Here is a 25121-nt window from a genome sequence, read left to right as displayed (position 1 = left end):
TCTCACCCCCACAACCCAAAGATGTGTAGGGTAGGTGCATTGGGTACTTTAAATAAATGTTAAAAATCTATGGAAAAGGAAGTATTAACGTTTCAAGTCAAAAAGAAATTTATGGAAACGGCAATAGCGTTTCAGGTCAGTAACATCTCATCAGAATTTGAAACATCACCTGTTCATCTCTCCATTGAGGCTGCCCGACCAACTGAGTATTCCCAGCATTTTCTGATTTTGTGACAAATTTCTGACACCTGCAGTAATTCACTTTTGTTACTCAAGCTGCTGCTCACAGGCAAGCCGGATGCTGGCGCATCAGCTTCGGAAGCAGGACGCAGCTAGGGAGATCAGGGGAGGGAGTGTGGTGCGGAGTGGGGCTGGCATCAATGGGGTCTTCAGGGGCTTCTACGAGGAATTGTACCAATCCTAGCCCCCACGGGAGGAGGGAGGGATGGGCCAATTCCTGGACCAATTGAGGTTTCCAAAGGTGGAAGAGGGACTGGTGGCGGGACTGGGGGCCCCGATTGGGCTGGAGGAGCTGATCAAAGGGATAGGAAGCATGCAGGCGGGGAAGGCACCGGGGCCTGATGGTTTCCCGGTCGAGTTCTATAAAAAATATATGGACCTGTTGGGCCCGCTGTTAGTTAGGACCTTTAATGAGGCAAGGGCTTTACCCCCGACGATGTCCCGGGCACTGATCTCCTTGATCCTGAAGCGGGGCAAGGATCCCCTGCAATGTGGGTCTTACAGACCGATTTCCTTGCTAAATATAGATGCCAAGGTGCTGGCGAAGGTCTTAGCCACGAGGATTGAGGGCCGCAGATCATCCATGAAGACCAGACAGGATTTGTGAAGGGGAGACAGTTGAACGCGAATGTGCGGAGGCTTTTGAATGTTATCATGATGCCGGCGAGGGAGGCGGAGATAGTGGTGGCGATGGACGCTGAGAAAGCCTTCGATAGGGTAGAGTGGGGGTACCTGTGGGAGGTGCTGAAGAGGTTCGGGGAGGGGTTTGTCAGGTGGGTTAGGCTGTTGTATGAGGTCCCGATGGCGAGCGTGGCCACAAATAGGAGGAGGTCCGAGTACTTTCGGTTGCACTGAGGGAGACAGGGGTGTCCCCTGTTCCCTCTGCTATTCGCACTGGCGATTGAACCCCTGGCTATGGCACTGAGTCGAGGAACTGGAGGGGGTTGGTGCGGGGTGGGGAGGAGCATAGGGTGTCGCTTTATGCAGACGACCTGCTGCTGTATGTGGCGGACCCGGTGGGGGAATGCCGGAGGTAATGAGGATCCTTAGGGAATTCGGGGACTTTTCGGGGTACAAGCTCAATATGGGGAAGAGCGAGCTGTTCGTAGTTCAGCTAGGGGACCAGGAGAGGGGGATTGGCGAGCTCCCACTAAAAAGGGCGGAGAGGAGCTTCAGATATTTGGGGGTCCAGGTGGCCAGGAGCTGGGGGGCCCTGCATAGGCTTAACTTTACAAGGCTGGTGGAGCAAATGGAGGAGTTCAAGAGGTGGGACGCGTTGCCGCTGTCCTTGGCGGGTAGGGTGCAATCAAAATGACGGTGCTCCCAAGGTTTTTGTTCCTGTTCCAGTGCCTCCCCCGTGTTTATCCCGAATGCTTTTTTCAGGCGGGTTAACAGGAGTATAATGGGGTTTGTGTGGGCACGAGGGATTCAGGGTGAGAAGGATGTTCCTGGAGCGGAGTAGAGATAGGGGGGGGGGCTGGCGCTGCCCAACCTTTGTGGGTACTATTGGGCCACCAATGCGACGATGGTGCGCAAGTGGGTGATGGAGGGGGAGGGGGCTGCATGGAAGAGGCTGGAGACGGCGTCTTGTGTGGGTACGAGTCTGGGGGCGCTGGCAACGGCGCCGCTGCCTCCAAGGAGGTATACCACGAGCCCGGTGGTGGTGGCGGCCCTCAAAATTTGGGGGCAGTGGAGGCGGCATATGGGGGGGGGGGGGGGGAAAAGAGTTGGGGCCTCGGCGTTGACCCCATTACGGGGGAACCACCGGTTCGCCCCAGGAAGAACAGGTGGAGGGTTTTCGGGGTGGCACAGGGCAGGGATACAAAAGTTGGGGGACCTGTTTGTGGACGGGAAGTTCGCGAGCTTGGGTAAGCTGGAGGAGAAGTACGGGCTCCCCCCCCAGGGAACACCTTCAGGTACTTACAGGTAAGGGCGTTTGCCAGACGGCAGGTGGAAGTACGGGCTCCCCCCCCCAGGGAACACCTTCAGGTACTTACAGGTAAGGGCGTTTGCCAGACGGCAGGTGGTGGAATTCCCACGGCTGCTGCCACACACAGTACAGGACAGGGTGCTCTCTGGGGGGAGGGGGGGGGGGGGGGAGAATAGATCTCGGAAACTTACCAGGTGATGCAGGAGGAGGAGGCCTCGATGGTGGAGTTGAAAGGTAAGTGGGAGGAGGAGTTGGGAGTGGAGATCGAAGAGGGGACGTGGGCAAATGCCCTAGGGAGGGTGAACTCTTCATCTTCATGTGCGAGGCTCAGCCTCATACAGTTTAAGGTGCTGCACAGGGCACACATGACCGGGACAAGGATGAGCCGGTTCTTTGGGGGTGAGGACAGGTGTGTTAGGTGCTCAGGGAGCCCAGCAAATCACACCCATATGTTCTGGGCATGCCCAGCGCTGGAGGAATTTTGGAGGGGCGTAGCGAGGACGGTGTCGGGGGTGGTAGGATCCAGGGTCAAACCGGGCTGGGGGCTCGCAATATTTGGGGTGGCAGAGCCGGGAGTGCAGGAGGCGAAAGAGGCCGGAATTCTGGCCTTTGCGTCCCTGGTAGCCCGGCGAAGGATTCTCCTTCAGTGGAAGGATGCGAGGCCCCCAAGCGTGGAATCCTGGATCAGCGATATGGCGGGGTTCATTAAATTGGAGAGGGTGAAATTTGCCTTGAGAGGGTCGGTACAAGGGCTCTTTAGACGGTGGCAACCGTTCAATGGCAGCAGCAGCTCGGGTGGGGGTTACTTTATTTTTGTTTATGTTATCTACACTGGAGGGTCTGAGGGGGTGTGTATACCTGTTGTGTTAAGTCGGGGAGTTAATGTTAATTTATTATTTATGTACAGGGGGGAGGGGTTTGGGGGGTTGCTGTTTTAGATTGTGTTTTGTACTTAACCCTGTTGGGTTCTTTTTTCTTTCTCATTTTGTTACTGATATTTTATGAAAACCTTTAATAAATTTTTTTTAAAAAAAAAAGCTGCTGCTCAGTTTCTCCACACACACACACACACACACACACACACACACACACAAACACACACACACACACACACAGAGAACAGAAGCTCAACGGTTCACAACACGGGGCTGGTTTCTGTAATATTTTATTTGATGAATTGTTGAGTGTAGAATTTACAGTAGCTGTGTTTTTCTTCCCCCACCCCAGCTCACACCTCCAGAACTGATGCTCTGATACCAGACAATTGGTTACTCTCCAAATCCAGGCAACGCTGCAAGCTGCGGAGACGCACTGGATCTGGCTGTGTCAGGATCAGAGAGCTTTTACAGATAGAGAACAGTTGAACCTGATGGATAGGAGGCGGCGTATGGAGGGAATGTGTACCATTAAATCGCGTTAATCTAGTTTTGGATTTCTATAAAATAACCCCCCAGAAACTAAGGATGTCACAATAGGAACTGGCAAAAGCAAGCATTCTGCCACTTCTTATATATCTAGTGCTTGGCATGGTAACACAAGTCAATAACACTTGTACGCCACTCTTAATTCATACCTACATGCTGCAGCATCACAGCCCTGCACACCCGTTTTCCTTCCCCCAGTGCTGAACAGTTCAAAATGTTTCCCCCACACATTGCCTGGTTGGGAAGAGGGGTCTAAGGCTGTCTTGCTGGAATTCTACCACAATTCAAGTAGGCATGTGAAAATTGTACTGTTACACTGTTAAACCTAAACTGAAATCCCATCTGAAAGACTGGTTATGATCAGTACACTGACCAGGCTTTCGATTCAGGTTACTGGATTAAATTCAATGAAAACATTCGAGTTTCGCTTTGACACTGTTATTTTGCTCAAGTGTATGATAAACTTACCATTTAAACTGTTTAACTTAACTACAGCAGTTTCAATTTCAGGCCCAATTATTCCAGGATTTTCCCCAAACATTCTACGTGAGAATGTCCTAATTTTATCCCAGTTATCCGGAAGTTCCACTGATGCTGTTAACATTCCTTTTAAAGATAAACCAAGTGATTAACCCCAATGCAATTAACTTCCTTATTTTATTTTTTTAAATGGTAAACCTTCAGAAATGCCACTCGGTCATTGTTTCTGTCGATTTCAAGGGTACCCCGCACAGGTCGTGTTAGATGAATGTGATCACAGTGCGTCGGACTAAGAGCTCTTAATGGACAAAGCTGGACATTATGTTGCAAATGCACAGCGGCCTCGTCTGCGGAATGTAGGAATGTTTCTTCAGATGAAGAACTTTAGGTAGAGTTGGCATAAACTTCCCACAACGCTGACCTGTTATTTCCTCAATCTGACCCACTTGAACATTTACCGCATTTTCCGTTTTTACCTCTAATCAGGTTTCTGCAGATCTGCATTGCGATGGAAATATTGTCACATCCTCGCTTCCAAGTGACCCTTCCCACCACTAGGTTTGGAGCACGCAGCAAAACTACAGATTATTGCACAAATGCCCTAAGAGATGTGTATGAATGGACCCAGGGGGTGTTCAAACATCCTGGTACAGTCGGTTCAGTCACGGTTACGGAGACAAGTCCTGAAAGAATTTCAAAACTAAACGTCAACTGCCCATCTCGCGCCGGCTCAGAGAAATTTACACAAAATGCAGCAGACAGCGACGGTCCCTGGTTAATGTAGAGTTTAGGTTCAGTCACTGTTACACCCACCTGCAACAGAAAAAAAAAAATACTTCGACAAGACTACCCCCCCCCCCACCCTTCCACACCCTATTCCCCCCCCCCCCCCCTCCGTCCTCCGTCCCACTTTCAAGCGTTAAGATTCTTCATTGAGAAATTCATTGCCAGCTTTTCTGAAATGATTAGGAACACACTAACTACATATCAGTCAGATCAGAATACTGGTTTTCTTTCCCTGTTCAGCTTGGTTCACAGGCTAGGACACTGAATGATTTTGAATGCGCAGACTGCTTCAATGCCTGCGCGCACAGTGTTACATTCACACTCGTCTCCGTCCTTGCAAATCGTTTTTTGCATCATGTACAAAGCCCTCGTCCTTTGGATGCTATGGAATCTATTTCCTTGATTTTAAGCTTATGAATTGACAATGAAATCAGGACAGCTTATAAAAGTGATAAATTGGCATACATTGTACTGGTATATGCACAAACCTGTACCTAGAGCATCATTTTTCTTTTAAAAGTGCGTTGCTCAGGGTGGCATTGCCGTGCTTTCGCTGCACAGGCAATCTGAGGTCCATGAATTACAAATTCAGACTCTAGTAGCCTTCTGTCAGTTCCACATTTTGCAGCACCGACCATGCCTGCCCCACCCCCTCACCTCCCCATCCCACCCTCTGGGGTCTATGGATTGATGAGCCAACAGTTCCTGTTGTCAGCTTGTTGCTATCTCACAACTCCTAGCTCCCAAGGTAGGAACAGCTGTTGGGAATTCATTCAAACCAGCCAGATGCGGAACGTGGAAATCTCCATCGGCCTCATGGAGACGAGGCTGCTGTTGAAGGGCTCAGTGGGATACAGAAGGGACAAAGACATCGGCTGCACGCTCCGGATATCCAGACCCTGAAACAGACCCTCCAATGATAACTGGAACAGAAAGAGAAGGGCCACATTAGGTTGCAATCAGCATTGTCTTCAAGTCAGATAAAATTATTTGATTTACAAAATGTTGCTAAGGTTTGGCAAGTTGCACATCAGGTATTTAAAAAAGAAAGCTCTCTTTTCTGATTGTACCAGCTCTTGTACAACTCCACAGACCACCAGTCACCCTCCACCTTCATGTCCAGGCTTACACGCGCACACAAATGCTCAGGCAGAACAGCCCAGTCCTGTACTTAGCAGAAATCCGTACATGTGCATTTTCAGGTCGAGGCACTGACGAACGCTCAGAAGCAGGAACCTCTGACCGATCAGTTTGTTTCTCTTTCCAGGCTCCAGCACCGTACCAGGCTGATGGGAAAAATCAAACCCGGGATTCTCCTGGCCTGTACAAGGCAGAGCCACAAGAGGCCATGCAGCTCAAAGCGAGTTACTGGGAGAACCCACATCACAGATTACTACAGTGCAGAAGAGGCCATTTGGCCCATTGAATCTGCACCGGCGCACGAAAGGCCCTGACCTGCCCACCGAATCCCACTTGCCAGCACTCGGCCCATGGCCCTGAATGTTTTGGCGTATATCTCCCATGTGAACCAAATACAAAAATAGGTTGCACGACCTGTTTTTAAATGGAGGCATCACAATCATATAAACAGGAAATTGTATAGTACTGCTTCTTCAAGATTCACCTATTTAGACAACATGGCACATGATAGTATATGGGCAAGGACGCATAGGCAAACGGTTTTGGACAAGAGGTGCAGAGGGAATGTGAAGAACATTTTTTTCTTTTAATGCAGCCTGTGGTATTGATCTGAAATTCACCGACAGGAGGGTGGTGGATGCAACCACCATTGATGATTTCAAAAGGATGGGCACTGAAGGATATAAACCTGCAGGACTACAGGGATTGAGGAAGGGACTGGGACTGACTGCGATGCTCTAGAGAGCCAGCATAGACTTGATGGACTGAATGGTCTCCGGTGCCATAAATGACTATGAACAGCCTTATTCACCTTGACAAACCCAGGTCATATTAAAAACAAAAAAAACATCTAGTTAGTTCAAGCTCGGTGTCTAGATCTTCCTGCGTTTCATACTTTTCCTTGGGTAGTCGTACAGTTGAAGCCCAGGGTCTTGGCTTCCAGCCCACAGTCAAACCCTTTTCGATGGAGAATTAAAGCCATCTCCAGCCCAGGGGCCGATACCACCTGCAGTGTAAAACGAGAGAGAGCATCATTCAGGCAGCGGAGTTGCATTTCAATAGAGAACAGGCAGATATCCAGTCCACAATAACGACAATGATTCAGTTCCACTGGTGAAGGAAACTATCACTGCTGAAAGGAATTACCTGGAGCCAGGTCCGAGAACACACCTAATAGAATTCTTTGAGGAAGTGACAAAGTCAATTGATGAGGGAAGGGCTGTAGATGTCATATACATGGACTTCAGCAAGGTGTTTGATAAAGTTTCCCATGGCAGGTTGATGGAAAAAGTAAAGTTGTTTGGGGTTCAGGATGTACCTGCTAGATGGATAAAGAACTGGCTGGGCAACAGGAGACAGGAAGTAGTGGTGGAAGGGAGTGTCTCAAAATGGAGAAAGGTGTTCCACAGGGATCAATGCTCGGACCACTGTTGTTTTTGATATACATAATTGATCTGGACGAAGGTATAGGTGGTCTGATTAGCAAGTTTGCAGATGATACTAAGAATGGTGGAGTTGCAGATAGCAAGGAGGACTGTCAGAGAGAATACAGCAAAATATAGATAGATTGGAGAGTTGGGCAGAGAAATGGCAGATGGAGTTCAATCCAGGCAAATGCAACGTGATGCATTTTGGAAGATCTAATTCAAGAGCGGACTATACGGTCAATGGAAGAGTCCTGGGGAAAATTGATGTACAGAGAGATCTGGGAGTTCAGGTCCATTGTACCCTGAAGGTGGCTGCGCAGGTTGATAGAGTGGTCAAGAAGGCATACAGCATGCTTGTCTTCATCAGACGGGGTATTGAGTACAAGGGTCAGCAGGTCATGTTACAGTTGTATAGGACCTTGGTTAGGCCACATTTGGAATACTGCGTGCAGTTCTGGTCACCACATTACCAGAAGGATGTGAATGCTTTAGAGAGGGTGCAGAGGAGGTTCACCAGGTTTTGCCTGGTATGGAGGGTGCTAGCTATGAAGAAAGGTTGAGTAGATTAGGATTGCTTTCGTTGGAAAGACGGAGGTTGAGGGGAGACCTGATTGAGGTCTACAAAATTATGAGAGGTATGGACAGGGTGGATAGCAACAAGCTTTTTCCAAGAGTGGGGGTGTCAATTACAAGGGGTCACGATTTCAAGGTGAGAGGGGGAAAGTTTAAGGGGGATGTGCGTGGAAAGTTTTTTACGCAGAGGGTGGTGGGTGCCTGGAACGCATTGCTGGCGGAGGTGGTAGAGGCGGGCACGATAGCATCATTTAAGATGCATCAGACAGATATATGAACGGGTGGGGAACAGAGGGAAGTAGATCCTTGGAAAATAGGTGACAGGTTTAGATAAAGGATTTGGATCGGCTCAGGCTGGGCGGGCCGAAGGGCCTGTTCCTGTGCTGTAATTTTCTTTGTTCTTTGTTCACACGCCCATATCTCCAGGGTTTGGCACAGAACGTGACTGGGCTGTAGCATGGTAAAAAGCCTCAGGTACAGCTTCACACTCAAGTGCCTGTTGACATGGTGGTTTAGACAACAGTGGCAGGTAGCATGTCTAAATTTTACAGCGAATGGTGTTAACTCCCCCTGTCCCCTGCTCAACGAGGGTCAAACAGGGAACAGTGGTTTAGTGGTTATGCTACTGGACAACTACACCAGAGACCTGGAATAAAGATCCAGAGACACAAATTCAAATCCCACCGTGGCAACTGGGAACTTAAACTCAAGTTACTGAATAAATCTGGAATAAAATGTAACCATTTGGCTGCCGTATTGTTATTAAAAACCCAGCTGGCTCGTTGTAGGAGAGGAAATCCGTTGTGTTTACCCGGTCTGGCCTGACTCCAGACTCTCAATTCTGTGGTTGACTTTTAATTACCCTCAAATAGCCACACAGTGAAGGACAATTAGAGATGAGCAATAAGTGCACCCCTTGCCAGAGGTGCCCAGATCCCCCGAACTAACATTTGAAGATTGACCTGTCAAGTTGTCGAAGAATAAATGATTTAATTATCCTGGGTGAGAGCTGGGAAGGTTTGTTAAGATGCTTTGGGTTTGAGGCAGCTTCCAGGGGACAAGGAACGCTTCAAGGAGCAAGCAATCTTTCTGTGGCAGACTCGGGAATGTCCTTCAGGAGCGCCGGGCACCTGTGGCCAGGCTGTGACCCAGAAAGCTGGTCAGCCATCAGGTGGTTGGGATTCTGCCCACTTGATTTCGGGTAACTCTGCACACCAATGGCCTGATGGGCAGGGCGGCACAGTGGGCAGGAAGTGTGCATCGTAGCGTACAAGTGAAATTAGCCCAGCAATGGCAAGACGTGCTGCCCCGCTAAACCACTCACCTCAGACTGAAGAGTTCTCATGTTCAGCATGTGGAAGTCACAGGGGACAGGGGTCGAAAGTGGACGCCAGGTTCTGATGGGCGGAACATTCTGCGGCCGAGGGGTTACTGGCATCGCCAGGACATCGTGGCTTAAGTGCATCGAGGTCATGTGACTGAGCAGAGAGGGAAAGCTCACCGGCCGACTGTCCTGCACCTGCAGCAATGGAAATAAAAGCTCAGTCTGTTGTAGGTCACACGGTTCAGCCAGTCAGACAGGGTGAATCTGAGCAATGTAGCACCTCTGAACCCACTCCACCAAGAAGTCCTCCCCCACCCCAGCCCCCATAACTCCTCAGAGTCCCACACTGATGAGCTAACAGTCCCAGGGAGGAACAGCCTAGGTTTTAAAGACTGGATTGGCAGAACTGATGGGACACAACATAGGTCACTGGGCATAGTTTGGACACTCAGAAGTTTTCACAGTTAAGTGCTGTAAGATTATTAGATGGGGCCATCATAGTCAGGTCTGATTTTGCCTTCATTGAACATCCACACACTTTCCCAATGGATAGGGTCCAGGAGCAGAGGCGCTGGCGGAGTTTACTCCCTTTCTTCAGCACAGGAGGGCAAAAAGCTTAACTCCAGTGGGCCAAGCTGAGTTTAGCCAACGCAGCAACAGAGGACCATTCTGGTCTTAAGTTGTCAACTCAGAGCTGGGTTGGTCACTGGGGATTGTAGTCACTGACTGAACCAACAGGGGGAGCTAATAGATCAGCTTTTGATCAAAACAAAAATACCCGAGCAGACAACTAGCCAGTTGCAACTATAGAGAATGGAGGGTTTACTGGGCTGGAACTTTCCTGCAAGCAGAAACAAGATGATGTGGTATGGATTCGGAATGACTACTAGTCTCTAGAAGCTTGCTCAGCATTTAATAAGGAGCAGATGTGTCACCCATGGTCAATGAAGCATGAAACAGGAGTTCTGTGACTCCCGCACTTCCTTACATGGAGCACAGATGTATCAGCTCAGTAAAGGCTTTGTATTGTTACCGACCTACCCTAATCCAACCCTCTGAGAAAACCCTCACAACAAGGCCAAGAGACACATGGGCAACAAGTTCTATGGAGCGTCAGAGGTGGGCAAGAAGCAGGTTGCATTTGAACAACACTTACACACAGCTCGAGAGTCACATACATTGTAGTGAAGGCGTCATTTCTTTTGTCAGCCTCCTTCCTCCCCACTGAATGGCTCACTATCGGGGTACAATTCCAGGGCCCGTAGCAGTCTCTGATCAAGTGGTCAGTCTCAAGGTGGGGGCACTCATCCAGATCACAGACCACCTCACCAGTCTTTCACACACACACACACGCACATACAGACGCACACACTTTTCAGCAAGACTCACTGGACAGCAATCAGGGACCAGAACTCCTGCTGATTTCCCTCCCCAGCCCAGGCAAACAATTGGTTGGCGAGTGAAATACAGGTTACAGAGCTTCCAGACAGACATACAGACAAACAGCTACTGGCTACATCTCACTGCAGCTATGACTCATAGCACAGAGGCGGTCAAAGTTAATTTACAGATTACACTTTGACCCAGCCCCCTCTCTAAAAGGTTACCTCATGGGTGCTGGTCCTGGAAAAGATGGAGGCTGCGAGTGTCTGTAACATGGAGTGCAGCCTTGACAGAAAGCCAATGTGCTGAAGAGGAGCAATGGGAATGAAGAACACGGTGAACATGAAGGAATGCAGTCCAGCAAACGGGCAAGTACAGCCATTCACATCCCACAGACATGGAATTAATCATATGTGCACTTGTGCACACATACACAGAGACACACAGTCACACACACCCATCACTACATAGATGACAGACACGGTGGAGTGGTTGGAATTTGTGTTTAATTCCCAGGTTCCCAATTCCAGATCTTCTGTCAGCTAAGGTTGGGAGCACAGACAGTTGCCACAAAACACAACGCTAGACCCAACATTTCTACTTATGCTATCTCCAACCGTAACTTGGTTCCAAAAACTACAGAACTCCTGGCCTCCCTTAGACTTCAGCCTTCGGCCGAGAGCCCACACTCCAGGCAAAGGTCTGAGTGACAGGGCAAAAGGCACTGGTACCCTCCCCAACTAAGTTACTGGTCTCACGACAGTAATAGAAAATATGCTGCTTTATCTTGCATACTATTTCAACTGACATCTACTGATGCAGATGCGTGCGCACTATCCTGGATTCTAACACTTCATTAGTTGCACAGTAATCTAGGAGTCATAAAGGGAGCTGTTTAAATGCAAGTTTTTCCTTCTTGGTATTGCGTGACGTGCAAAGGAAGTCAGACACCATGTGCAATTCCCCCCCACCTGCTACTTATTCCCTGAATAAGAGACTGGACGAATGAACTTCAGATAATCGGCCCAGTTTTTTCCTTCCTCATTCACAGCCCCACACCCTCACCTCCTCTACTGGAGCTATTGTTTCTTGCTGAGGTACAGTTCAATTGGCCACCTCAGCCCTCTGGAGTCACTCAGGCTGGCTATTAGCTGCATCAAGAATCATAGCTGTGTCCAATCCTGTTGTCACCTGCAATACACACTTTCCAGAAGGAACCATGGCCACAGGAGGGAGGACCCAGTTTATAATCCCCCCCCCCCCTCCTCCCCAGAGTGAGATCAGTTACTTCTGCCCAGACAGGGGTCGAACCCAAGCCGAAGGAGCGAGCAGCACATCCAATGGTGCCTTTAATCAGAGAGAAATCACTCTTTAAATTTCTAGGTCGACACTCCCCAACAACAGATATACCAAGAAGTGGGTTTAAAAACGATTAAATACTTTGTTTGATGTTGCCCTCTTCTCCAGCAAGATACGGAATCTGTTGCAGGTCACTTTATTGTCCTTCAGCCCTTGTCCCAAGCCCCGGTTATCATCCTGCATTAGACGGCGATCCAGAATAACCTCCAATTGACCTAGCAGCAAAAGAAACAGAAATATATTCAGTCTTTCGCAGAAGTCAGATAACTTTTGGTGAAGTTGGAGTGCCTCTTTTTTTGTTGTTGCAATTTTCATTCCCCCTTAGGGAAATTTCCCAGTGAGGATAGCGCTGAAAACGTGAAGCTCACGTTACTCATCATCGTGACGTTGGGCGAAGGACAATTACTGCAGGAGGCACCATCAGCACATCATCAATTAGGAACACAGGAGCAGTCGTAGGCCATTCGGCCCAACAAGCCTACTCCAACATTCAATTTGACCAGCCTGATCATCTACCTCAATGCCACTTTCCCCGCACGATCTCCTTATCCCTCAATGCCATTAGTATCCAGAAATCTATCGATCTCTGTCTTGAACATGCTCAATGATTGAACTTCCACAGCTCTCTGGAATCGGGAATTCCAAAGGTCCACTATCCTCAGTGAAAAAATTCCTTCCCATCTCAGTCTTAAATGATCTACTCCTTATTCTTAGATTATGTTCCTTGGTGTTCGACTCACCAGCCAATGAAAACATCTGATCTACATCCAGCCTGTCAAACTCTGTAAAAAATACTAAGTTTCAATTAGGTCACCCCTCATTCTTTAAAACTCCAGTGTCTACAGATGAAATGAAAAATGAAATGAAAATCGCTTATTGTCACAAGTAGGCTTCAATGAAGTTACTGTGAAAAGCCCCTAGTCGCCACATTCTGGCGCCTGTTCGGGGAGGCTGGTACGGGAATTGAACCGTGCTGTTGGTCTGCTTTAAAAGCCAGCGATTTAGCCCAGTGAGCTAAACCAGCCCCAGATCCAGTCCCAATCTCTCCTCAAAACAATTCCAGGGATTAATCTGGTGAATCTCAATTGTACTCCCTCTATGACCAGTATATCCTGCCTTAGATAGAGACACCAAAATTGTACACAATACTCCAAATAACACCTCATGTAGACTCTATACAATTACAGCAAGACATTGTTACTCCGGCACTCTCATTTCCTTGCGACAAAGGTCAACATACTATTAGCCTGACTTCCGGGTGCGGCGATGACCAGCTGAGTCGCACGTTTCGGCAGCTCCCTGTGAAACGGACTTTTGGGCTCTTGATAGGAGCCCCAACGGCAATTTTAACGGCTGAAAACACCGTGCGGTAAACCAGAAGGGTGTTCCCCCTGGACACGGATGGAAAAAGGAGAGGAAAGTGGCCGGATTGCAGCGGATCCTTTGGAACAACGGCAAGGAAGGCAAGCAGAAACCAAGATGGCGTCGGAAGGTGGCAGTTTCATATGGGGCCCTGAACAACAAGAGTTTTTGAAACGCTGCGTGGAGGAGATAAAAAAGGAAATGAAGAAAGAGTTGTTGGCCCCGATATTACAGGCGATTGAAGGGCTGAAAGAGGAACAAAAGACCCAGGAGCAGGAGCTTCGGGTCGTGAAGGCGAAAGCAGCAGAGAATGAAAACGACATACAGGGCCTGGTGGTGAAGTCGGAGATACAGGAGGCACACCAGAAACGATCTGTGGAGAGGTTGGAGGCACTGGAAAATAACGCAAGGAGAACAACTTGAGGATTCTTGGCCTTCCTGAAGGTGTGGAGGGGGCGGACGTCGGGGCATATGTGAGCACGATGCTGCACTCGTTAATGGGAGTGGAGGCCCCGACGGGTCCGTTGGAGGTGGAGGGAGCATACCGAGTTATGGTGCGAGGATCGAGAGCAGGAGAAGCTCCCAGAGCCATAGTGGTGAGATTTCTCCGTTTTAAGGATAGAGAAATGGTCCTTAGATGGGCGGAGAAAACTCGGTGTAGTAAATGGGAGAACGCGGTGATCCGCGTCTATCAAGATTGGAGTGCGGTTCGTAAAAGGGAGACAACTGAATGTTAACGTGCGACGACTATTAGGGGTGATAATGATGCCCCCAGTGGAGGGGGAGGCAGAGATAGTGGCGGCAATGGACGCAGAGAAGGCATTTGATAGGGTGGAGTGGGAGTATTTATGGGAAGTGTTAAGGAGGTTTGGGTTTGGGAACGGGTTTATTAGCTGGGTTAGACTTCTTTATGGGGCTCCAACGGCAAGCGTAGTTACAGGTCGACATAGATCGGAGTATTTCCGACTATATAGGGGAACAAGACAGGGATGCCCGCTGTCTCCATTGTTGTTCGCGTTGGCAATTGAACCTCTGGCCATGGCGTTGAGAGACTCCAGGAAATGGAGAGGGGTGATTAGAGGGGGAGAAGAACACAGAGTCTCGTTATATGCGGATGACCTATTGTTATACGTGTCGGACCCAGCGGGGGGAATGATAGAGGTTATGCGAATTTTGAGGGGGTTCGGGGATTTCTCGGGGTATAGGCTAAACATGGGGAAGAGTGAATTATTTGTGATACATCCAGGGGACCAGAGTAGAGAGATAGAAGGCTTGCCTCTAAGGAAAGTGGAAAGAAACTTCCGATACCTGGGGATTCAGATCGCTAGGAGCTGGGGAACCTTGCACAGACTTAATCTGACACGGTTGGTAGAACAAATGGAGGAGGACTTCAAGAGGTGGGACATGCAGCCTCTATCGCTGGCGGGCAGGGTGCAAGCAATTAAGATGATGGTCCTCCCGAGGTTCTTATTTGTATTTCAATGTCTCCCTATACTAATCACTAAGACCTTTTTTAATAAAATAGACAGGAGCATCACGAGCTTAGTGTGGGCAGGGAAAGTTCCGAGAGTAAGGAGGGGGTTCCTTCAGCGTAGTAGGGACAGAGGAGGATTGGCACTACCGAACTTGGGCGATTACTATTGGGCCGCCAATGTGGCAATGATACGTAAATGGATGATGGAGGGTGAGGGAGCGGCGTGGGAAAGACTGGAGAGAAAGTCCTGTAAAGGGACGAGTTTAGAGGCGCTGGTGACGGCGCCGCTACCGATCTCACCTAAAAAGTTTACCACGAACCCGGTGGTGGCGGCAACATTGAATATCTGGGGACAGTGGAGGCGACAGAGAGGGGTGCGGGGAGCCCTGGTGGGGTCCCCAATCAGGAACAACCATAGGTTCGCCCCAGGAAGAATGGATGGAGGATTTCAGAGCTGGTTCCAGTTGGGAATTAGGAGGGTGGGAGATTTATTTATAGATGGGACTTTTGCGAGCTTGGGAGCATTGGAGGAAAAGTATAAGTTGCCCCGGGGAAATTTCTTGAGATATATGCAGGTGAGGGCATTTACTAGACAACAGGTGAGGGAATTTCCATTGCTCCCGACACAGGGGATACAGGACAGGGTGCTTTCAGGGGTGTGGGTCGGAGAGGGCAAGGTGTCAGAGATTTACCGAGAGATGAGGGAAGAGGGGGAGGAGTCGGTGGGCGAACTAAAAGGAAAGTGGGAAGAAGAACTAGGGGAGGAGATAGAGGAGGGTATGTGGGCTGATGCCCTAAGCAGGGTAAATTCCTCTTCCTCATGCGCCAGGCTTAGCCTGATTCAATTTAAGGTGCTACATAGAGCACACATAACGGGAGCAAGATTGAGCAGGTTCTTTGGAGTGGAGGACAAATGTGGGAGGTGTGGCGGGAGCCCGGCAAACCACGCACATATGTTTTGGGCATGCCCGGCACTGGAAGGGTATTGGAAGGGAGTGACGGGAGTGATTTCGCGGGTGGTGAAGGCCCGGGTCAAACCAGGCTGGGGGTTAGCTCTATTTGGAGTTGCGGAAGAGTCGGGAGTGCAGGAGGCGAAAGAGGCCGACGTTGTGGCCTTTGCGTCCCTAGTAGCCCGGCGCAGGATCCTACTCATGTGGAAGGAGGCAAAACCCCCCGGACTGGAGGCCTGGGTAAATGATATGGCGGGGTTCATTAAACTGGAGCAGATCAAGTTTGCCCTGAGAGGATCGGCTCAAGGGTTCACCAGGCGGTGGCAGCCATTTCTCGACTACCTAGGGGAACGTTAGAGGGAAGACAGATGACCAGCAGCAGCAACCCAGGGGGAGGCGGGGGGGGGGGGGGGGGGGGGGGGAGGGGGGGTTTAGTTTAGGTCAAAGATAAAGGGGTTTTGTTACTTGTGTATTGTTTAAAATTTCTGTATTGTTATTGTTGCGTTTGCTTTGTAAGAGGGGAAAAATTGTTGTTTGGGAAAAAAATTTCAATAAAACATTTATAAAAAAAAAAAAAAAAAAAAAAAAGATTGGAGTGCGGAGGTGGCGAGAAGGAGGGCGAGCTTTAATCGGGCCAAAGCGGTACTTCACAAAAAAAAGATAAAGTTTGGAATGATGCAACCGGCAAGACTGTGGGTCACATATCAAGGGAGGCACCACTACTTTGAGACGGCGGATGAAGCGTGGACTTTTATTGTAGAAGAAAAATTGGAATGATTGGACTACAAAAATGAACGTTTGGACAAAGTGGTGGGACGAGTGGGGGGGGGGGGCGAAGAGGGATTGTATGATTAATCCTGCGGTATGGTAACTTTTCTTTCTCCCACAGGTGGTGATGGGGGGAGGTGGGGAGGGAGAGGAGATGGGGCGTTGGCCATGGGAGGCGGGGCCGAGGGAGAGGCGCGGGCTTGGTTCCCGCGCTATGATAATTATGGCGGGAATAGAGAAGCAGGAAGGAGGGGGCGCCGCACGGGGCGAGCCGTGATCACGGGGGGAAGCAGAGGTCAGCCAGAGTTTGCTGACTTCTGGGAGCAACATGGGGGGAGTAATTATGCTAGCGGGGGGTCTAGCGGGGGGGGGGGGGGGGGAATTACTGGGTTGCTGCTGCTGGGGAAAGGGGGGAGTGGGTGCGGGAAAGGATGGGCGGGGGGGCACCGTCTGGGAGAAATACAGCCGCGTGGGAACTGGGCGAGAAGCTGGAAAAAGATGATGGCTAACCGGCAAGGGGGGGGGGGGGGTGGGAAGCCCCCCAACTCGGCTGATCACGTGGAACGTGAGGGGGCTTAACGGGCCGATAAAGAGGGCACGAGTACTCGCACACCTTAAGAAACTTAAAGCAGATGTGGTCATGTTACAGGAAACGCACCTGAAACTGATAGATCAGGTTAGGTTGCGCAAAGGATGGGTAGGGCAGGTGTTCCATTCGGGGCTGGATGCGAAAAACAGGGGGGTGGCTATATTAGTGGGGAAGCGGGTAATGTTCGAGGCAAAGACTATAGTGGCGGATAACGGGGGCAGATACGTGATGGTGAGTGGCAAATTACAGGGAGAGATGGTGGTGTTGGTAAACGTGGATGCCCCGAATTGGGACGATGCCAATTTTATGAGGCGAATGCTAGGACACATCCCAGACCTAGAGACCGGAAAGCTGATAATGGGGGGAGACTTTAACACGGTGTTGGAACCAAGGCTGGATAGGTCGAAGTCCAGGACTGGTAGGAGGCCGGCAGCAGCCAAGGTGCTTAAGGATTTTATGGAGCAGATGGGAGGGGTGGACCCGTGGAGATTCAGTAGACCTAGGAGTAAGGAGTTCTCGTTTTTCTCCTATGTCCATAAAGTCTATTCACGCATAGACTTTTTTGTGTTGGGTAGGGCATTGATCCCGAGGGTGAGGGGAACAGAATATACGGCTATAGCCATTTCGGATCATGCCCCACACTGGGTAGACTTGGAGATAGGGGAGGAAACAAGAGGGTGTCCACCCTGGAGAATGGATATGGGACTAATGGCGGATGAGGGGGTGTGCTTAAGGGTGAGGGGATGCATTGAAAAGTACTTGGAACTCAATGACAATGGGGAGGTTCAGGTGGGAGTGGTCTGGGAGGCGTTGAAGGCGGTGGTTAGGGGGGAGCTGATATCAATAAGGACACATAAAGGGAAGCAGGAGAGTAAGGAACGGGAGCGGTTGTTGCAAGAACTTTTGAGGGTGGACAGACAGTATGCGGAAGCACCGGAGGAGGGACTGTATAGGGAAAGGCAAAGGCTGCATGTGGAATTTGACTTGCTGACCACAGGCACTGCAGAGGCACAATGGAGGAAGGCGCAGGGTGTACAGTATGAATATGGAGAGAAGGCGAGCAGATTGCTGGCACACCAATTGAGGAAAAGGGGAGCAGCGAGGGAAATAGGGGGGGTGAGAGACGAAGATGGAGAGACGGAGCGGGGAGCGGAGAGAGTGAATGAAGTGTTTAAGACATTTTATAAAAAATTGCATGAAGCTCAACCCCCGGATGGGAGGGAGAGAATGATGGAGTTTTTGGATCGGCTGGAAATTCCCACGGTGGAAGAGCAGGAAAGGATGGGATTGGGAGCACAGATCACGGCAGAAGAAGTGGTGAAAGGAATTAGGAACATGCAGACGGGAAAGGCCCCGGGACCGGACGGATTCCCAGTTGAATTTTACAGAAAATATTTGGACTTGCTCGCCCCGCTACTGACGAGGACCTTCAACGAGGCAAAGGAAAGGGGACAACTGCCCCCGACTATGTCAGAAGCAACGATATCGCTTCTTTTAAAGAAGGAAAAGGATCCGCTACAATGCGGGTCCTACAGACCAATCCTCCCTCCTCAATGTAGATGCCAAGGTCTTGGCCAAGGTAATGGCAATGAGAATAGAGGAATGTGTCCCGGGGGTGGTTCATGAGGACCAAACTGGGTTTGTGAAGGGGAGACAGCTGAACACGAACATACGGAGGTTGTTAGGGGTAATGATGATGGCCCCACCAGAGGGTGAAAAGGAGATAGTAGTGGCGATGGATGCCGAGAAAGCATTTGATAGAGTGGAGTGGGATTATCTGTGGGAGGTGTTGAGGAGATTTGGGTTCGGAGAGGGGTATGTTAGGTGGGTGCAGCTGTTGTATAGGGCCCCAGTGGCGAGTGTGGTCACGAATGGACGGGGATCGGCATATTTTCGGCTCCATAGAGGGACAAGGCAGGGATGTCCTCTGTCCCCATTACTGTTTGCACTGGCGATTGAGCCCCTGGCGATAGCGCTGAGAGGTTCCAAGGGATGGAGGGGAATACTTAGGGGAGGAGAAGAACACCGGGTATCTTTATATGCAGATGATCTGCTACTATATGTGGCGGATCCAGCGGAGGGGATGCCAGAAATAATGCGGATACTTGGGGAGTTTGGGGATTTTTCAGGGTATAAATTGAACATGGGAAAGAGTGAGCTGTTTGTGGTGCATCCAGGGGAGCAGAGTAGAGAAATAGAAGACCTACCGTTGAGGAAGGTAACAAGAGACTTTCGTTACCTGGGGATCCAGATAGCTAAGAATTGGGGCACATTGCACAGGCTAAATTTGACGCGGTTGGTGGAACAGATGGAGGAAGATTTCAAGAGATGGGATATGGTAGCATTGTCAATGGCAGGGAGGGTGCAGGCGGTTAAGATGGTGGTCCTCCCGAGATTCCTTTTTGTGTTTCAGTGTCTCCCGGTGGTGATCACGAAGGCTTTTTTCAAAAGGATAGAAAAGAGTATCATGGGTTTTGTTTGGGCCGGGAAGACTCCGAGAGTGAGGAAGGGATTCTTACAGCGTAGTAGGGATAGGGGGGGGCTGGCACTACCGAGCCTAAGTGAGTATTATTGGGCCGCTAATATTTCAATGGTGAGTAAGTGGATGGGAGAGGAGGAAGGAGCGGCGTGGAAGAGATTAGAGAGGGCGTCCTGTAGGGGGACCAGCCTGCAGGCTATGGTGACAGCCCCATTGCCATTCTCACCAAGGAACTATACCACGAGTCCGGTGGTGGTAGCTACACTGAAGATTTGGGGACAGTGGAGACGACATAGGGGAAAGACCGGAGCACTGGGGGGGTCCCCGATAAGAAACAACCATAGGTTTGCCCCGGGGGGAATGGATGGGGGATATGGAATGTGGCAAAGAGCAGGTATAACGCAATTGAAAGATCTATTTGTGGATGGGAAGTTTGCGAGTCTGGGAGCGCTGACCGAGAAATATGGGTTGCCCCAAGGGAATGCATTCAGGTACATGCAATTGAGGGCTTTTGCGAGGCAGCAGGTGAGGGAATTCCCGCAGCTCCCGGCACAAGAGGTGCAGGACAGAGTCATCTCAAAGAAATGGGTGGGGGACGGTAAGGTGTCGGATATATATAGGGAAATGAGAGACGAAGGGGAGACTATGATGGACGAACTAAAAGGGAAATGGGAAGAAGAGCTAGGGGAGGAGATTGAGGAGGGGATGTGGGCAGATGCCCTAAACAGGGTAAACTCGTCGTCCTCGTGCGCCAGGCTAAGCCTGATTCAGTTTAAGGTATTACACAGGGCACATATGACTGGAACACGGCTCAGTAAATTTTTTGGGGTGGAGGATAGGTGTGCGAGGTGCTCGAGAAGCCCAGCGAATCATACCCATATGTTTTGGTCATGCCCGGCACTACAGGGGTTTTGGATGGGGGTGACAAAGGTGCTTTCGAAAGTAGTAGGAGTCCGGGTCGAACCAAGCTGGGGGTTGGCTATATTTGGGGTTGCACAAGAGCCGGGAGTGCAGGAGGCGAAAGAGGCCGATGTTTTGGCCTTTGCGTCCCTAGTAGCCCGGCGCAGAATATTGCTAATGTGGAAAGAAGCCAAGCCCCCGGGGGTAGAGACCTGGATAAATGATATGGCGGGGTTCATAAAGTTAGAGCGGATTAAGTTCGTCCTAAGGGGGTCGGCTCAAGGGTTTACTAGGCAGTGGCAACCGTTCGTCGAATATCTTGCGGAAAGATAGATAGGGGAGAACAAAGAAGGCAGCAGCAGCGGCCCAGGACTTGGGGGGGGGGGGGGGGGGGGGGGGGGGGGGGGGGGGGGGGGGGGGGGGGGAGAGAGGGATGGGGGGGGGATGGGGTGTGTGTGGCCTGAGACAAGGCAGTTGCCAATTAGGGCTAGTTTTTATTTTTTGTTATTTAATATTTATTTATTTGTTGTTGTTTTTGTTTAAATTTAAAAAAGGTCATTATTATCTGTATTGTTACAATGTTGTGTAAAGGATGCACAATGTACTGTGTTGGTTGACCAAAAATTTTCAATAAAATATTATTTAAAAAAAAAAAACAACATACTATTAGCCTTTCTAATTGCTCTCTGCACCTGTAGGCTAGCTTTTAGTGATGCATGGACAAGGAGGACACCCAGGTTCCTTTGGACACCAACACTTCCCAAACTCTCACCTTTTAAGAAATACTCCGTCTTTCTGTTTTTTCTACCAAAATGAATAACTTCACTTATTCACATTCAAGGTCTGTTCAAAACCCCTTGAAGCCTCCTTGTATCCTCCTCAAAAGTCGTACTCCCGCCTAGTTTTGCAACATGAGCAAATTTGATATTATTACATTTGATCCCCACATACAAATCACGTATATAGATTGTGAAGAGCTGCGGCCCCAGCACTAATCCTTGTGGTAACCCACTAGTAACAGCCTGGCATCTGGGAATGATCCGTTTATCCTACTCTCTACTTTCTGCCGGTTCATCAATTGTCAATCCATACAAGTAAACTTCCCCAATCCCATGCGCTTTAATTTGATTTACTAACCTCCTGTGTGGGACCTTATCAAAAGCCGTTTGAAAATCCAAATACACCACATCCACAGGTTCCCCTTTATGGATGATGTGCTTAACATCCTCAAAAAAAGCTCCCAACAGGTTTGTCAAACATGACTTCCCTTTCATAAATCAATGTCGACTCTGCCCAATTATACCATTCTTTTCTTAACGTCCAGTTATCAGATCCTTTACAATGGATTCTAACATTCCCTACTACTGACATCAAACTAACGGGTCTGTAGTTCTCCATTCTCCCGCCCAGAGAGGTCGCTTACCACTGTGAATGCTCGACACACCCAGCGATTGTGCAGTGTGTAGTGTCAGACGGAAAAGATCATCCTGAATGTAGGCCATGGCTGACATCGGGTAGAAGTTGGCCTGAAGTGGCAGTTTCTGAAAATATTTTCTAGGTTGAATCTATGGAAAATAATTGAAAAGATACAGAACACTTGAACAATCCACACTGCTGCATTAAGATTGCCTCATTTAAAAACTCCAGCACATTTTCCAAGATCAAATACCTTCCATTCTTAACCTCGTGACCATACCTTCTACTCCAACAGATATTATTTTGATCCTAATTCTCTCTTTCCCCCCCCCCCTCAAATAATTCAAGTGGTTTCCATTCCCAATGTGCAACCAAGGATAACCAAACAGAGTTAGTCCACCACGCCAGTAGTGCGGCCAGTGTCTGGTGTCTATGGGACAAATTTAATTTTAAAAATTAATTTAGAGCACCCAATTATTTTTTTTTCCAATTAAGGGGCAATTTAGCGTGGCCAATCCACCCACCCTGCACATCTTTGGGTTCTGAGGGTGAGACCCACGCAGACACGGGGAGAATGTGCAAACTCCACACGGACAGTGACCTGGTGCCGCGAGGCAGCAGTGCTAACCATGGGACAGATTTAACGATTGTATTAAACATGTATCGATAGTAAAATCTTGCAACAATGTACATTATAAATAACACCAACGATATTTATAATGAGACGTGTCTATGTGAACTTGTCACGCTGTATGTACACACACTAATCAAAGTCCTGCAGTGCCACCACTGTCAGGAGGGTGTAATTATAGGGCAACAAGTTTACTTCAGCAATTCCCAAGTTTACATCACCAATTTCCATTACGAATGTAGACTGGGGAAGAAAAACGAACAAACTTAATAAAGGAATAAAAACAAAAATGCTGGATAAACTCAGCAGGTCTGGCAGCATCTGTGGAGAGATGGACCGACTACATCTGTAAACTCCCTAACAATTATCTCCCAGCCTCTAGCACCTCTTCACCCAAACATCGGGGGCCGAATTCTCCATCCCGCCAACGGGTTTCCCATTGTGGGCACCCCTCACGCCATCGGGAAATCCGCAGGCGCGAGCACGCTGCCGGCGAAATGGAGGATTCCGCCAGCGGAGAATCCAGCTCCATATCGAAGGAAGACATAAGTTCCTTGGAAGCAGTACCTCCAAGGTTCATTAGATTGGTTCCTGGGATGAGAATGTTGTCTTATGAGAGGGCGAGTAAATTAGATCTATATTCTCTCAAGTTTAAAAGAATGGGGCCAAATCTCATTGGATATGCAAGATACTGAAGGGGCTTCACAGTGTAGACAGAAAGGTTGTTTCCACTGCTTGAAGTCTAGAATATGGCAGCACAGCCTCAGGATAAGGGGTAAATTATTTAGGACTAAGATGAGAAGAAGTTTGCTTATTTAAGATTGTGAATTGTAGGAATTCTCCCCCCCAGAGGAGTGTGGATGCTCCATCGTTGACTGCGCCCAAGGCAGAGATAGACAAATTCTTAATTTCTCAGGAAATCAAGGGATATGGGGAGCGGGCAGGGAAGCAGAATTAAAACAGAAGATCAACCACAATCATATTAATGGCGGAGAAGAATAGAGCGAGCATATGATCTGCTCGTTCCTTTTTCTTATGCTTTTGTTGATCATGACCTGACGAGGAATCCACTGGAAAATAACGAATGTACTTATATTGATGTAATACCATGTAGCAATGTCTTAACGAATAATTAGTGAGGTGTTATAGAAACACACCATGGCCAAACAGCAGCAAGGTGAGCAAATAGTTCATCTGTTTTTAGTATTATCGGTCACTTGCTGGCGAGGGCAGCAGACCTTCCTGCTCTTGTGCAATAATGTATCAGGATTGTTATCAGAAAGAGGGAGGTGGGACCCAAGTCTGATGCACTCTCTCAAGGTCACTGCACTGGAGTGTTAGCCTAGAGTCAAGTTCAAGGCTTTTCCTTTCGAACATTACCCTCCCTTTGTATCCCTTCCCACCCACTCCACTCAGCATCTCAGGGGAGTGGAGGGAATCTGCATTCCTCTGGGAAGCAATTTTAGACCAAGTTACCTGAAATCCGTTCAAATCGGTGAAAAATGTGTCTCCACTTTCAATATCGGTGGACAGCCTCATCGCCAACTCCCGGTTGGTCTGGTCGTGAATGTCAACAACAATGGAAACATCCAACGAAAGCCCCTCAACTCCTGTCAGCACACAGGCAGATTATCACCAAGTCACATTAAACAGAGCATGTTAGTAAACATTCACTGGAATCATTCTCTTATCTTTGGCTTCATTGTAATAGCAGTTGTCATCAGTTAACGCAGCACAGAACTGGGCAGGGCCTGCTGGTCTGGATGAGTCAGTATCAGATCAGGTATCTCATTTACCAGCCAAGGGAGAGGGATGAAAGTTAATGAGACAATTTGCAAATCAACAAGGCCTTTTTCTGAAAACAGTCTACTTGACTCAGTTCTCCATCCAAGTTGACATTCAATGGTCAGCATGTCAAACCCACCTCATCATAAACAAATCAAACCGTCCTGTTCTGGGGTAGGTGGAAAGCCTTTACCTAATCCACACTGACAGCACTGGTAGCGGATCGTCACAGTAAAGTTAACAGCCTGCCATAGCTGACTGCCGTACACATCAGCCTTCATTGGTGCTCTATAATGTGCACTCTTCATAATTCGCACCTCCCAATGGCAACAAAGGCACTAAAACCGCCCCCTCCTGCAGTTTGTCACAATTCAGTGATACTTTCAGGAAGGGCTGCAGGTACATGTCTAAGTTAGCAGCGATCAAGCCAAGCAGTGATGAGAATGCAAGTGTTTGAGGTTGTGGTACTGAACTTACAAGCCAGAATCGAGAAACTTAAAAAAAAAAATGACCATGAATGATGCCAGCTTGAATTTAAAATCCATCAAGCTTATTTTGTTCTTCAAGGAAGGGAATTTTCTGCTCCAGCCAGGACGGTCTGTACAAGATTTCAGACACATTGCGACATAGCTGAGCAAGCTATTAATAATAATCTTTATTAGTGTCACCAGTAGGCTTACATTTACACTGCAATGAAGTTA

At 48.9% G+C, this 25121-nt stretch overlaps 1 protein-coding gene across 2 annotated transcripts in view; it reads right to left on the bottom strand.

The window, feature by feature from the left end:
* Window positions 1–3319: 3319 nt before the first annotated feature.
* The window catches only part of man2a2 (mannosidase, alpha, class 2A, member 2), a 62933-nt gene continuing 41131 nt past the window's right edge, over window positions 3320–25121 (bottom strand). Inside the window, exons 17-23 of one of the 2 annotated variants that reach the window (XM_072492705.1) lie at window positions 24112–24245; window positions 22012–22153; window positions 12148–12281; window positions 10932–11012; window positions 9325–9519; window positions 6896–7006; window positions 3320–5783 (exon numbers count right to left, since the gene is read on the bottom strand). In XM_072492705.1, the coding sequence (XP_072348806.1) occupies window positions 5634–5783; window positions 6896–7006; window positions 9325–9519; window positions 10932–11012; window positions 12148–12281; window positions 22012–22153; window positions 24112–24245 (947 nt within the window). In that variant the 3' untranslated portion in view covers window positions 3320–5633. The remainder of the gene's footprint in view (window positions 5784–6895; window positions 7007–9324; window positions 9520–10931; window positions 11013–12147; window positions 12282–22011; window positions 22154–24111; window positions 24246–25121) is intronic. The other variant, XM_072492704.1, reaches the window with a different exon arrangement.

This window comes from Scyliorhinus torazame, chromosome 30, assembly GCF_047496885.1.
Source record: "Scyliorhinus torazame isolate Kashiwa2021f chromosome 30, sScyTor2.1, whole genome shotgun sequence".
In the NCBI taxonomy this organism is placed as follows: Eukaryota; Metazoa; Chordata; class Chondrichthyes; order Carcharhiniformes; family Scyliorhinidae; genus Scyliorhinus; species Scyliorhinus torazame.
The sequence above is the reverse complement of the archived record's forward strand: the minus strand, read 5'-3'. Positions and strand labels throughout refer to the sequence as shown.